The sequence below is a fragment of the Acanthisitta chloris genome, unplaced genomic scaffold, assembly GCF_000695815.1.
Source record: "Acanthisitta chloris isolate BGI_N310 unplaced genomic scaffold, ASM69581v1 scaffold4003, whole genome shotgun sequence".
NCBI classification, from domain to species: domain Eukaryota; kingdom Metazoa; phylum Chordata; class Aves; order Passeriformes; family Acanthisittidae; genus Acanthisitta; species Acanthisitta chloris.
In genome coordinates, this window is record NW_008663085.1 from 3,078 (window position 1) to 17,451 (window position 14,374).

Sequence of the window (14,374 nt, forward strand, 5' to 3'; positions counted from 1 at the left end):
AAATCCTGAGCAGGTCACTCTGTTCCTTGCAGATTTGGCTGGAAGACTTTTGTGTCTGTCTTCTCCTCAATCCAAATGTCAGAGCCCGAGGTTGGAACCTGTGTTGGGAACATTATAAATGAGAGTTCTGGGGTGCCAGAAGTGACCCAGACCAGGCTCAGAGGGTCTGAGCTTTCCCATCCTGATTTACTCTCCATTCTTCCTTCTAACCCTATCTCCAACTTATAACTGTTAATTATGGCTGTTGTTGTGTTTAATGAGTGAGATTCAGGCACTTCCCCCCCAACCAGACACCTTGGAACTGGAGATAAAACCTCACCTGAACTCCAGGCATCGATTCCATCAGGGAAAATCAATTCCTGACAGTTAGTCCCTAACCTTGGCAGAAGAAAAGGGACAGCAATGGGACACAGAGTCCAGGGGGAGTCAGGAGAGTTGCTGAGAGTCCTTGGGAAAGACATCCCAAGAGCAAAGGCAGTGGCAACAATAGACATTTTATTAAATAAATAGAAATTCTTTGCTATATGTTCCCTGCTCACCCCCAACTGGAAAGCTCAGCCCTCAATCCAGTCACTAACCTCTCCCAGGACACAATTAACACTTCCTTATGACTTCCCCATTAACTCCCAACTCTTTTTCCCTGCTGGGCAGCAGAGTTGTTTCCAGCTGGGACTTGCTCAGCACAGCCACTGCTGACCCAAAATGGGAGTTGATTTCCAGCTTCCCCAAGCTTTTCCTTTGGGAACAGAAGGGAAATGGCATTGACTTGGAGGGCAAACAACCCTCCAAACCTTTGGAGTTTTATTGCAAAGCATCAGCCCCAGGCTCAGAGCCTGTTCCTGTCTGACACCAGGGCCCATCAGGCTCCTGTGTGCAGAATCCTTGCAGCAGCACAGCCCAAGCATTGGGATTAATTGCTTGGACATTTGGAGCAGCCAACAGCTGCTCAGAACCCACAGAGCCAATTAGCAGAGCTCCTGTCCCATCCTCCCCCAGCCCTGCATGGGAGAGCAGCCAGAACATGAGGCAAACCCCAGGAGCTACAGGTAAAGGGTTGTTTCCCTCCATCCCAGAGAGCTGAGCTGGCCATTCCCTGCTGGAAGTTACTCTTGCATAAAACATCACCCTTACTGGAGGCACTTCATTTAAAGAGTGACCATGCTGAGAGGTGGAGGGAAGGAGACAGATTGCTGCTTGGCTTGGAGGGTTTGAGACACTGATTAATTCAATTACAAAGCATGGAAGGCTCCTGGAGCTCCAGGAGCATCTTGGAGCTGAGCAGTGCAGAGAAGACTGTGCTGGTGGCTCCATCCCATTTTCCCAGCTGCCAAGGAGAGGACAGACCCATTATCCCACTGCTGGTCATTTCCAGGCAGCTTCTGCTGTGCTCTAATTTACAGTGTCACTTCCAGGCCAGGCTGGATGGGGCATGGAGCAACCTGGGCTGGAGGAAGGTGTCCCTGCCCGTGGCAGGGGGTGGAACTGGATGAGCTTTAAGGTTCCTTCCAACCCAAACCAGCCTGGGATTGTGTGAATTCCATGCAGCCTGTGTGGAACTCCAGAACTTACCATTTCTCTCAGACATGAGTCACTCAGTGGTTCTGATTGATCCTCACTTAAGACTTCCCAGTGACACATCATCACCACAGGGCACTGGGAACAAGGATGGGAGAAGGCACCAAGGTCCTTATGTTCCTCTTGTGCCTCACCACAGCAAGATCAGAGTCAAACCCACATCTGAGCACTACCAAAGCAGCTAAAGGCTCAACCCAGCCATGGAACACCATGGTTTGAGCTGGTCTGCACACCAGCAGCTGGTTTGAGCTATCAGAGCTGGGAATGCTGCAGAGGAAGGGACAGAGAAGAACTGCCAGGTGTGTTCAGAGCCACGAAGATCCTGGTTTTCCTCTCTTGTCCTGGAGAGGACTTAGGAGGAACCAGCACATCCTCACTGCCAGGGGCAAGGAGGGCAGCCAGGGATTCCCAGCTCCAGCCTTGGCTGTGCTTTCCAAGAGCTGTGTGTCCATGCTCCTCCATCCACATGTCTCCAAGGCTGCTGGTCCCTCTGGCAGGGCAGGGGTGGTGTGGGATGCTCGGTGGGAGGTGCAGGTTATGTGCTCAGGGCTGGGCTGGGCTGAGGTCACAGATGGGTTTCTGACTTCCACGTTGCTCCTGTTCTCCTGGATCCATCCTGATGCTGCCAGGAACTCCCTACAAAACTGAAAAGAGGAGTTTTGAGAAGGAGCTGAGGGAGGTTTTCCCTCTCTCCTGCAGTTTGGTGCCAGGCCCAGAGCAGCACGAGGAGCTATGGGCCAGTGTTTGAGGAGCAGCCTGCCCACACCCTCTTCCCTGAAGGCTCAGCAGAAGAGAAGGTCACCTTGACTTGCAGAGCACGAGCAAATCCTCCTGCAACCTACAGGTGAGCTCAGCTGCTCTCCCTCTGTGCCAGCACTGGGGGAACAGCAGCCACAACTATGCTTTCTGCTCTCCACTGGTATGTCTAGAACATCATTAACATGGGAATGAGCTTCCTCACCCTCATGTGATGTAACTCCTATAAGGAGGAGCTGGGGGAGCTCAGCCTGGAGAAAAGGAGGCTCAGAGGGACCTTCTGCTGTCCACAACTTCTGCCAGGAGGTGCAGCCAGGTGGGGTCAGGCTCTGCTCCCAGGGAACAAGAGGGAACAGCCTCAAGCTGTGCCAGGGGAGGTTCAGGTTGAACACCAGGAGGAATTTCCCCATGGAAAGGGCTGTCAGGCATTGGAATGTGGTGGAGTCACCATCCCTGGAGGTGTCCAAGGAATGACTGATCATGGCACTCAGTGCTCTGCTCTAGCTGACAAGGTGGGGATGGTCACAGGTTAAACTTGATGGTCCTGGAGGTCTTTTCCAGCCTCTGTGATGTGCCATATCTCCCAGGGCACAGCCTGGATATAAGTCTAACTCAAATCCCAGCTGGAAAACCACCAAGCTGAGCCTCCTGTGAGGCCCCACGAGGATCTCCCTCTCAGCCCTGGCCTTGCCCTCGGCAGGTGGAAGATGAATGGCACAGAGCTGAAGATGGAGCCTGACTCCCGCTACAGGCTGGTTGCAGGTGACCTGGTGATCAGCAATCCTGTGAAAGCCAAGGACTCTGGATCCTACCAGTGTGTGGCATCGAATTCCAGAGGGACTGTGGTCAGCAGGGAAGCCTCTCTCCGCTTTGGCTGTAAGTTTGTCTCCACAAGGTAAAGGAAATGCAGCCACAGCTATGTTGGGGAGTCAGCTGAGCTCCCAAAGGTTGGAGAGCAGCTCTCCTGGGCATGGCACCCAACATTATCCCTTGGAAAAAAACCCTGAAACACCCATAAAGGTGTGGTAAAAATGTGATGCTCCATGGAGAGAGTCAGGGATATGTTGAGCTCTCTGTCCAAACACTGAGAAGCCTCAGGCTGTGGAGGGGCAGATGAAACAGTGATTCCTAGAATGTTTTCCCTGTCCAGGTTTCACTTTGCCTGTTCAGTTTTGCAGGAATTCTCTGCAGAGGAGAGGGACCCTGTGAAGATCACCGAGGGCTGGGGGGTGATGTTTGCCTGCAGCCCTCCCCCTCACTACCCAGGTAAGGCTCTGCACCTCAGCACCACAGAAATCCAACAGGCCAAGGGATTCCCAGGCATGTGCATCACTCCTGGTGTTCCTTGTGGAATTTTAGGGCAGGAAGTTTGGGTTGAATTCAGGCTCTGTAAAGCCACAGCATGTGCATCACTCCTGGTGTTCCTTGTGGAATTTTAGGGCAGGAAGTTTGGGTTGAATTCAGGCTCTGTAAAGCCACAAAGCAGAGAGAGGACTTAGTGTAGCCATACAAGGATCAACTTGCATACAACTCCAGCTAGGACTGAGCTACTGGATTTATTCCACCTGGGAGGACACAGACCCTGTGCAGCTCCTTCTCCTCTCCCCCCAGGCCTATCCTACCGCTGGCTCCTGAATGAGTTCCCCAACTTCATCCCAGCTGATGGCAGACGTTTCATCTCCCAGACCACAGGGAACCTTTACATAGCCAAGACTGAGGCATCTGACCTGGGGAACTACTCCTGCTTTGCCACCAGCCACATCGACTTCATCACCAAGAGTGTGTTCAGCAAGTTCTCTCGCCTCAGCCTCTCTGCAGAGGGTCAGTGCTCGTGGCTCATCACAACCATGGCAATTAGCACGGGGAAAAGGCAAAGTTAATCAGCCACTGTGAAGCATTTGGGCTCCACAGTGCAAAGAAATCACCCACAGCCTCTCAGGAGCTTATAGAGATATGGATTGGCTGGAATGGGGGGGAAGCAGCTTGTTCTCCAGGATTCCCTGGTTGTGCAGCTCCAAACCTCAGTCCTGGGGCTTCTCTGTTGGTAAAAGATGCTCCTGGGGCAGGGCAAGGGGAGTGAAGCAGGTGGGAAGGACTGGATGGATAGGGCTTGGAGCAAACTGGGCTGGTGGAAGGTGTCCCTGCCCATGGAAGGAGGAGGAACTGGATGGATGAAGCTTGGAGCATCTAGGCTAGTGGAAGGTGTCCCTGCTCATGGCAGGGCATGGAATTCAATAAGTTGAAGGTCCTTCCAACCCAAAGCATTCCATAATTCTCTGAACTAAGGAGAAATAGCCCTGAGATGGCATAAAGAGACTTTTGGAGGCTTTAGCAAGAGCTGTTTCCAAAAGCAAACGAAAAGTTCTGTCACCTCACCCAAACACACGAAGGTTTGGGAGAGTTGTGTCACCTCGTGTGTGGCATTTTGAGGCCATCCAGGACTCCTCACCTGTGCTTCCCTCCTGACAGATGCCAGGCAGTATGCCCCCAGCATCAAGGCCAGGTTCCCTGCAGATACCTACGCCCTGACCGGGCAGGTGGTGACCCTGGAGTGCTTTGCCTTTGGAAAGTGAGTGTTGGGCTTGGGGCAGGGAGGGAATGGCACAACCTGCAGCTTTCACACTCCTCCCTGGTGAAGAGCAGAGATGGAGAGGCATGGAATAAAGCCATCTGTGCTGCTGGCCAAGGCCCAGCTGGGCCAGGACCCAGTGGGGACTGAGTTAGTCCACGCTGTGATGTGGCACAGATTGACCAGATCTCTTTTTGCACAGCCCTGTCCCTCGGATCAAGTGGAGGAAGCTGGATGGCTCCCAGGCCTCCAAGTGGATTGGCAGTGAGCCCCTCCTGCAGATCCAGGATGTTGGCTTTGAGGATGAAGGCACCTATGAGTGTGAGGCTGAGAACAGCAAAGGGAGAGACACCTACCAGGGACGCATCATCATCCAAGGTGACACACGTAACGTGTCTTTCACCCCAGGGAGCACATTTAACACGAGTCTTTCACCCAAGGGAGCACATTTAACATGTGTCTTTCACCCAAGGGAGCACATATAACATGTGCCTTCCCAAGGAGCCCCAGAGGAATGGACTGAGCCTTTGGGAGCAAACTCACCACGTCTAATCCTGCTTCTAACCAGCCCTAATTAAACCTGTTGCAAAGCCCTTTGTTAAGGTCTCTGTGAGACCTGCAGAGGTCAGGGATACCTTTCCTCAGTGGATACAATTAGGTTATGGCAAGTAGAGAGCAACCTCCTAACTTGCTCTGAAAGAATTCCAGACAGAATGAGGTAACCAGGGAAGGAAGGAAGGAAGGAAGGAAAATCCTGCTTCTAACCAGCCCTAATTAAACCTGTTGCAAAGCCCTTTGTTAAGGTCTCTGTGAGACCTGCAGAGGTCAGGGATACCTTTCCTCAGTGGATACAATTAGGTTATGGCAAGTAGAGAGCAACCTCCTAACTTGCTCTGAAAGAATTCCAGACAGAATGAGGTAACCAGGGAAGGAAGGAAGGAAGGAAGGAAGGAAGGAGTGTGGTAAAAATCAAACCTGGCTCTCACTCAAGCTCCTTTCCATGCTTGAGGGACTTCCACAAGAGTTAATGCTTGGAGCTATTAATCAGATCTAGTCAAGGTACAAAAAACTTAATCTGGTTGCCTTAGTCTGAATCCAACCTTTCCTGAAGTCCAGGAATGGCCTTAAACTGAAGGAGGGAAAGTTTAGATTAGATATTAGGAGGAAATTCTTTACTATAAGAGTGCAGAAGTGCTAGCAGAGGTTGCCCAGAGAGGTGGTGGATTCCTGATCTCTGGAAGTGTTCCAGGCCAGGTTGGATAGGGCTTGGTGCAACCTGGGCTGGTGGGAGATGTCCCTGCCCATGGCAGGGGGTGGGATGGGATCATCTTTAAGGTCATCCCAGCAGGCAAAGCTGTTCCCGTGGCAGAACACAGAGTCAGCAGCCGTGGCACAGCCTGCCTGGCCCCACAGCTCTGAGCTGAGCCCCTCTCTCTGCTGCAGCCCAGCCCGAGTGGCTGCAGGTGATGACAGACACCGAGGCTGACATCGGCTCTGACCTGCGCTGGAGCTGTGCTGCTGCTGGCAAACCACGGCCCAGCGTGCAATGGCTCCGGGATGGACAGCCCCTCACCTCCCAGGTACAGCCCAGGGAATACTCACCTCCCAGGTACAGCCCAGGATCCCCACAGCCCAGGGAACACCACAGCCCAGGAACACCCACAGCCCAGGGACCACCACAGACCAGGGACATCTCACCTCCCAGGGAACACTCACTTCCCAGATACAGCCCAGGGACCACACCAATCCCAGGGAACACTCACATCTCAGGTATGTCCCATGGACCACTCCAGCCCAGGGACCACTCACCTCCCAGGTATGTCCCAGGGGCGACCCACATCCCAGGGAACACTCACATCCCAGGGACCACTCACATCCCAGGGACCACTCACATCCCAGGGACCACTCACACCCCAGGTATGTCCCAGGTACCATTCACATCCCAGGTAACACCCATGTCCCAGGGAACACTCACATCCCAGGGACCATTCACATCCCAGGGACCACTCACATCCCAGGGAACACTCCCATCCCAGGTGCCAGCACCCAGCTGGGACAGCCACCCCTCCCCTGCAGCCCTGCCCCTGCTCCTCCAGCCCAGCCCCTTCTCCTGCCTTGCTGCAAGTGCATCTCAGCCCCTTTTCTCACCCTGCATCCCTGTTCCATGTGCCCCCATGAGGCTGCAAAGCAATGCCATGACCCCAAGTTCCCTCTCCTGGCACTGCCATCCCAAGCCATTGCCTCATGCAACTACAGGGACTCGGAGCCTGTTCCCAGGGTGGCTAAGCAGCACCTGGGACCTGTGTTTGTATGACCTGCACGTTGCTGCTCGGGCACTCAGCAGTCTCAGCAAACAGAGCACTGACCTGGGGTGGTGACTGCACAGGCCTAAAAGCAGATCCTGGGTTTTCTCCCATGGAAAACCAGGCTGGCTCTAAAGAGTCTGTAAGGAAACTCAACCCTGAGCACCTGAGGATTGAGTTCACCTTCTGTTCTTCTCATCTAACGGGTTGATCCTCTTGTTTGCACAGAACCGCATCGAAGTGAGCGGTGGAGAGCTGAGATTTTCCAAGCTAGTCCTGGAGGACTCTGGCATGTATCAGTGTGTGGCTGAGAACAAGCATGGCACAGTATATGCAAGTGCTGAATTAACAGTGCAAGGTAATCTCTCATTCCCCAGAGCTCAGGGTTTCAATGGGACACTGAAGCATTTCAGATCTCTTCCTAACCTCCTGCGATCTCAGAGTGAGACAAGAGCAGAGCAAAACTGCTTCACTCACCATTGAAATGTAGCTGTTGGTTCAACAGACACTCCACAACCCTTCAAAAATGAAATCCTGTGTCAATTCAGTAATGCTCAAAGAGAACAAGGACATCTGTTGAGCCACAGAAAGTGTCACCCAGCAGCAGCACTCCGAGCTCTCCTCCACTACAAACTCCTCTTGTTTGGAGGCAAGAGGTCCATAAAAAAGGAGTTCAGCATTCCTTCAGCCTCCTTTGGAGGATGCTGACTGGAGCTGAACTCATACCAAACTTGTTCCACATTAAAAGTTTCTCTCCTCGTAGTCAGGAGATTCCAGAGGTCAATGAAAGGCCTTGAGCATCACCTGCTCAACACACTGAGGCCAAAAGATAAATCCCAATTCTCTCCCAATTCCAGGAGGAGCTTTATGCCAGCTGGATGTCTGACTTTGGTCAGGATATTAGAAAGAATATCCTCTAGATTCTCCAAAGCAGCTGTTCTTGTGTCTCTCAAAGACCTTGCACTTGTTAGGGTCATTCCCATCGCTCCCTGTGGCAGGTGTGACACACAACCCCTGCCCAGCAGCAGAGGAACCACCTTCATCCTGCTCTCCAGACACTGCCTTGCTTCTCTGACCCAGTCATCCAACAACAAACCAGTCTCACAGCACTGCAGATGCTCCCAGAGCGGGAGGTTCTGATCAGTCCTTAATCCTCTTTTTCCCCCCTGTAGCCTTAGCACCAGATTTTAGACTAAACCCAGTGAAGAGACTGATCCCTGCAGCACGGAGTGGGAAGGTCATCATCCCATGCCAGCCTCGAGCAGCACCAAAAGCCACTGTGCTCTGGACCAAAGGGACTGAACTTCTGATCAACAGCAGCAGGTAGCAGCACAGACTCAGCTTCTACCTAGAAGTCATAGCTAAACCCACATTTTTTCCTTGCCAGAAGACTGGACTTGATGACTCAAATGTGCTGCTACATCCCTGAACTTTGTAACCCTCTAATTTCTTCCCTGGAAAACTCCTACATATTACTCTTTCAGTCTGTCTTTATCCCTAATTCCTCTAAAATCAGCAAGTGCTGGAAATTTCCAGGTGTAAAAAAGGAATAGACATGTTAACCTTCTCCTTGTATGGTTCCTCTTCCTTCCCAGGGTGACAATCACTGCAGATGGGACCTTGATCATCCAGAACATCAGCAAATCTGATGAGGGAAAATACACCTGCTTTGCTGAGAACTTCATGGGCAAAGCCAACAGCACTGGGATCCTCTCTGTGCGAGGTAGAGACGTTTGCCTTGGGTTGGGGGGTCAAGAAACATCTAAGAAGGAATGATGTGATCTTTATCTTCTCCTTATACTTCCCAAAAACAAAGCAATACTCAGGGAATCAGCTATGGAGCAGCAAACCTTCTGCCTGACCCACCAAATCCAACAACTGGTCCTTGAGGAAAGCATTTCCATTGGAATGACTAATCCCTCCTCTTCATCCTGTAAACTCAGGGGTCAGAGAGGGATGAGGAGCTGGAAAGTGTGGTTGATTTGGACGTGGGGAGCTAACAGTCCTCCCTGCTCTCTCTCTCTCTGCAGATGCCACCAAGATCACACTGGCACCATCCAGTGCTGACATCAACGTGGGTGAAAACCTCACTCTGCAGTGCCACGCGTCCCACGACCCAACCATGGACCTCACCTTCACCTGGTCACTGGATGACTTCCCCATTGACTTTGACAAGTCTGAGGGTCACTACCGCCGAGCCAGCGTGGTGAGTGTCTCTCCCCAGGGACAAAGGTCAACATCAGCCTTGTTGTTTGCTTCTTTGTGGTCAGCTCAGCCTGCCTGGACATCAGGTGCCCACCAAAGCTGCTCCAGGGAGACCTTAGAGCCCCTTCCAGTGCCTCAAGGGGTTCCAAAAGAACTGCAGAGGGATCTGGGACAAGGGATGGAGGGATGGGACATAGGGAATGGCTTCAACTGACAGAGGTCAGGGACAGATGGGATATTGGGAAGGCTCATGGGCTCAGACAAAGGCAGGCAGAGATCACTCAGTGATCACTGAGATCACCATCACGTGCAAAACAGGCTCAGCACAAGAGCTGAGCTGGGCCTTGGCCAGTGCTGGGTCCATCTGGGATCCAACTGGCACTGGCTCCATCAGACATGAGGAACCTTCTCCCAGCTCCTCCCAGATGGCACTTTTACACCCTCTGCTACCAAAACCTGGCCAGGCCAACCCAGACTGTGTTGAATGCTGGACTGAGACCAGGTGTGTCCAACCACTCTCCTCACTGTTTCTCTTCCCCATGCAGAAGGAAGCTATTGGGGACCTCAGCATCTTCAACACACAGCTGAGACACTCAGGGAGATACACCTGCACAGCCCAGACCGTGGTGGACAGTGCTTCAGAGTCAGCCACACTCACTGTCAGAGGTAATGTCCCTGGGGGAAGGGTGCCAAGCCCAAAGGAACTGCATGATCCTTGCCAGGACTCCGTTTGCTCTTCCCTTCCAACCACCTCACCATCATTAGAGGTGATAGAGTTCAACATTATTTGAACTTCATGAGATGCTTTAGTGGCCATGGTGGTATCCACTCAAAGGTTGGACTTGATGCTCCTGGAGGTATTTTCCAACCTTGATGATTCAATGAGATTTGATAAGTTTAGGAGCCTTTTTGGAGGCTAAAACTAGAGGAGAAGCTTCTAGACAAGAAAGGCCTCATGTTAACTTAGGACTTGCACAACACAAAGAGCAACAAACCTCCAAATCTTTCCTCTTCACTAACACGTTTCCCATCACCTCAGGACCTCCAGGCCCCCCTGGGGGTGTGGTGGTGAGAGACATCAGTGACACCAGTGTCCAGCTGAGCTGGAGCCGTGGCTTTGACAACCACAGCCCCATCGCCAGGTACCTGGTGGAGGCAAGGACCCTCCTGTCCAGCCAGTGGAAGCAGATGCGCACCAGTAAGTGTCCCCAGTGGCACCAGTGGTGGCAGGGCCTGAGCTGGTTAAAGGCCACCAGGCACCGAGGAGCTCCTGCTGTGTGCTGCCACTCGCTCTATTGGCTCTTCTCTCCTCTTATTGGGTGATATAGATCCTGTGAACATCGAAGGCAATGCAGAGACAGCCCAAGTGGTGAACCTCATCCCTTGGATGGACTATGAGTTCCGGGTCTTAGCCAGTAACATCCTTGGAGTTGGGGAGCCAAGTTTGCCCTCCAGTAAAATCCGCACCAAGGAAGCAGGTGGGTGTGGATCCCTCAGATTCCCCTCACTTGAGTGTATCTGTCCCTTCATGCTGCAAGGCTTGAGGCATGCCTTGATCCCAAAGCATTAATCATCTCCTTGAGTGCTCCTGGAGGTGAGGCTACCCCCCTGATTTTCTGCTTCTGTGCCCATCTACACATCAAAGACAAAGCAGCACCAGAACTGGCAGGTGACCTCACCAGCATCACATCCAGTACTGGGAGCCTGTATGAATCCTGCCTGCAAATCTCTGGGGAGGGGAAAGCACTGTTGTATCACGGAGGAAATTCTCCCAAAATCAAGGGGAATTTTGTTGGGGAGTGTTCATTCCATCTGCTGCTGCTGCTGGAACATGCAGGCAGAAGGATGTAAGAACAGCAGGAGAATGATCTCAACCCACCAAATGCAAACTAACTCCTTTCTAATACACACTCCCACACACATCCCTGGTTTTGAGCTTCATCCCTGTCCCCCTGGACACATCCTGCTCCCAGACAATCTGCTCAGCCACAAACCAGTATTCCAGACCTGATTTTCCTGGGTCTCAGGGCTGAAACTGGAGAGCAGCCCTTCCACAGGAGCTGTCACAGCCTGTGCCACAATGTGTCTGCTCATCCCCATCACTGCTGCCTCCCTAACCCAACCTGTGCTCTCTGCTTTGTTTGGGGACCTGACAGCACCTACTGTGGCACCATCTGGGCTTGGCGGCGGTGGAGGAGCTCCCAACGAGCTCATCATCAACTGGACGGTGAGCTGAGGGCACAGCAGCAGCTGTGGGTGCTGGGAGAGGGCCAAGGGGAGGAGCAAGGGCCATTTGCTTTGGGGAAATCAGTGCTGCAAGTACAATTTGGAGAGTGGTTGAGGCAAACATTGTGCTTAGTCCAAAGTCTTGGTGGTTTGAATGACCAAAGTTTTGGTGGTTCGAAGTGACCAAAGTCTTGGTGGTTCCAAGGGACCAAAGTCTTGGTGGTTCCAAGGGACCAAATCTCCCCTCTCTTCCTTGCTTGGGCACTAGAACAGCTCCCCAAAGAAGTGGTCACAGCCTTGACAGACCTCAAGACACACTTGGACACAGGGTGGGGTTGTTGGGGATGGGCCAAGAGTTGGACTCGACGATCCTCTTGGGGCCCTTCCAAACATGAATCTTCTGTGACTGTGTGATCTCACCCTCTCCCAGCCAACCCTGAGGGACTACCAGAACGGGGATGGCTTTGGCTACATCCTGTCCTTCCGGAAGAAAGGCTCCCAGGGCTGGCTCACCGCGCGGGTGCCGCACGCGGAGTCGCTGCACTACGTCTACCGCAACGAGAGCATCGGCCCCTACACACCCTTCGAGGTCAAGATCAAGGCCTACAACAGGAAAGGAGAGGGACCAGAGAGCCTCACTGCCATCGTGTACTCGGCAGAGGAAGGTAAAGAGCCAGGCTGGGAGAGCTGGGGGGGTCCAGACTGGAGGAGAGAAGCTCCAAGGAGAATTTAGAGCCCCTTCCAGTGGCTCAAGGGGCTCCAGGAGAGTTGCAGAGGGACTGGGATAAGGGATGGAGGGACAGGACACAGGGATTGGCTTCCCATTGCCACAGGGCAGGCCTAGATTGGATACTGGGAAGAAATCCTTCCTGTGAAGGTGCTGAGGCACAGGTTGCCCAGAGAAGCTGTGGCTGCTCCATCCCTGGGAGTGTTCCAGGACAGGTTGGATGGGCCTTGGAGCAACCTGAGCTAGTGGAAGTTGTCCCTGCCCATGGCAGGGGGTGGAATGAGATCAACTATAAGTCCCTTCCAACCCAAATCAGTCTGGATTCTGTGACTGCAGAGACTTGGAATTCACTGTCCTTTATCCAACCAAGGAGTCCTCAGACTCCCTACAGACTCCAACTCCCTGCAGAGCTGTGTCTGCCCCAGAACTCAGGGATAGAACTTCCTTTTCCTCCCAGAACAGCTGACAGTGATTTCTGCACATTCATCTCTTCCTTCAAACACACAGAGACGTTTCCCTCAGCCCAACCATGACTCCCCCCAGAGCTGCAGAGCAGACACAGATCCTCCCAGCACACAGCTGTGGCCTTGCGTGTCCTGCTAAGTCCCTAAATCCCTTCCCCTTGCTCCCACCAGCTGCCTGGTGCAGGGGGATGGTGCTGCACAGCCCTTCCTTTCAGCCAGGTGATGCTGCTGCACAGAGCCAGGAGAAGCATTTCATTCCCTTTCCCTGTGTTTTTCAGAACCCAAAGTGGCTCCTTACAGAGTTGTAGCCAAGTCTGTCCTGTCCTCGGAAATGGATGTGTCCTGGGAGCCTGTGGAGCAGCAAGATGTGACTGGAGTGCTCTTGGGCTATGAGGTATGAGCCTGCAATGGGAGTGAGACCCTGGGACTGGGGTGGGAGAGCTCAGCTAAGAAAACTCCTCTAGGGCAAGTGAGGTGAAAGGAAACAGCATTTTGTTTCCAAAGATGAAGGATAATCAACAGCCACGTGGCTCAAAGTGCTGCTCACGGGAGAGATTCAGGGAGAAACATCCTTTTTCTCCCTGCCTGCCTTTGTCCAGGAGCTGTAACCTTATTCCTGGGCACACACTAAGTACACAGAAGCAAAGCCCAAAGGGGCTGTGGGTGGTACCCTCACTGACCCCATGGTATCCTTCTCTGCCCAGATCCGGTACTGGAAGGATGGAGACAAGGAGGAGGCAGCAGACAGAGTGAGGACAGCAGGGCTGGTCACAGCAGCTCATGTGACAGGTCTGAACCCCAACACCAAGTACCACGTGTCAGTCCGAGCCTACAACAGAGCTGGGACAGGTCCCCCCAGTGCCTCCACCAACCTCACCACCACCAAGCCACGTGAGTGAGCCCTGAGTACCTCCATCTCACATCTCCTCCTCCTCCTCCTCCTCCTCCCTGGGGCTGCTGCTTCCTCCACAGGATCCCCAGTAGCACCAAATCATCACCTTTAGATCCTGGTGTTTCTTCCTCCACAGGATCCCCAGTAGCACCAACTGATCACTTTTAAATATTGGTGTTTCTTCCTCCACATGATACCCAGTGAGCACCAACTGATCACCTGTAGATCTTGGTGCTCTGAGACCATTTTAAGTAGTCCATGAAACAGTTCCCTGAAGCTCCTTAGATCACTCTTGTGCTCTGTGTATCACCTACCTGAGATCTGTGCTCAGGGTTTAATGTCCTTTGAACCAACCCTGGTGGTGACATCAGCCCTGTGGACACAGTCATAGAGCACCAGGAGATGGTTGTAACCAGCACAACCTTCTCCTCACTCCCTGACTTATAGAATCTTTGTCTTGTTTATCTCCCTTAGCACCACAAAAGCCACCTGGGAACATCTCCTGGACATTCTCTGGCTCCACAGTGAGCATCAAGTGGGACCCAGTGGTGGCAAAGGCAGATGAGTCTGCAGTTACAGGGTACAAGGTAAGGGTTGTGGTTGGGCTTCCCTTGGAGGTGACCCCAAGGAATCACAGGGAACATAATCCCAACACTC

At 52.7% G+C, this 14,374-nt stretch overlaps 1 protein-coding gene across 1 annotated transcript in view; it reads left to right on the top strand.

The window, feature by feature from the left end:
* CNTN2 (contactin 2 (axonal)) overlaps nucleotides 1-14,374 on the top strand; it is a 17,242-nt gene that overhangs the window by 1,648 nt on the left and 1,220 nt on the right. Inside the window, exons 2-20 of the mRNA XM_009070842.1 lie at nucleotides 2,275-2,419; nucleotides 3,032-3,207; nucleotides 3,502-3,597; nucleotides 3,943-4,152; nucleotides 4,801-4,900; nucleotides 5,103-5,278; nucleotides 6,344-6,480; nucleotides 7,432-7,561; nucleotides 8,376-8,526; nucleotides 8,799-8,926; nucleotides 9,234-9,409; nucleotides 9,954-10,074; nucleotides 10,448-10,606; nucleotides 10,737-10,886; nucleotides 11,565-11,635; nucleotides 12,065-12,299; nucleotides 13,104-13,219; nucleotides 13,530-13,716; nucleotides 14,192-14,321. Of these exons, the coding sequence (XP_009069090.1) occupies nucleotides 2,275-2,419; nucleotides 3,032-3,207; nucleotides 3,502-3,597; nucleotides 3,943-4,152; nucleotides 4,801-4,900; nucleotides 5,103-5,278; nucleotides 6,344-6,480; nucleotides 7,432-7,561; nucleotides 8,376-8,526; nucleotides 8,799-8,926; nucleotides 9,234-9,409; nucleotides 9,954-10,074; nucleotides 10,448-10,606; nucleotides 10,737-10,886; nucleotides 11,565-11,635; nucleotides 12,065-12,299; nucleotides 13,104-13,219; nucleotides 13,530-13,716; nucleotides 14,192-14,321 (2,794 nt within the window). The remainder of the gene's footprint in view (nucleotides 1-2,274; nucleotides 2,420-3,031; nucleotides 3,208-3,501; nucleotides 3,598-3,942; nucleotides 4,153-4,800; nucleotides 4,901-5,102; nucleotides 5,279-6,343; nucleotides 6,481-7,431; nucleotides 7,562-8,375; nucleotides 8,527-8,798; nucleotides 8,927-9,233; nucleotides 9,410-9,953; nucleotides 10,075-10,447; nucleotides 10,607-10,736; nucleotides 10,887-11,564; nucleotides 11,636-12,064; nucleotides 12,300-13,103; nucleotides 13,220-13,529; nucleotides 13,717-14,191; nucleotides 14,322-14,374) is intronic.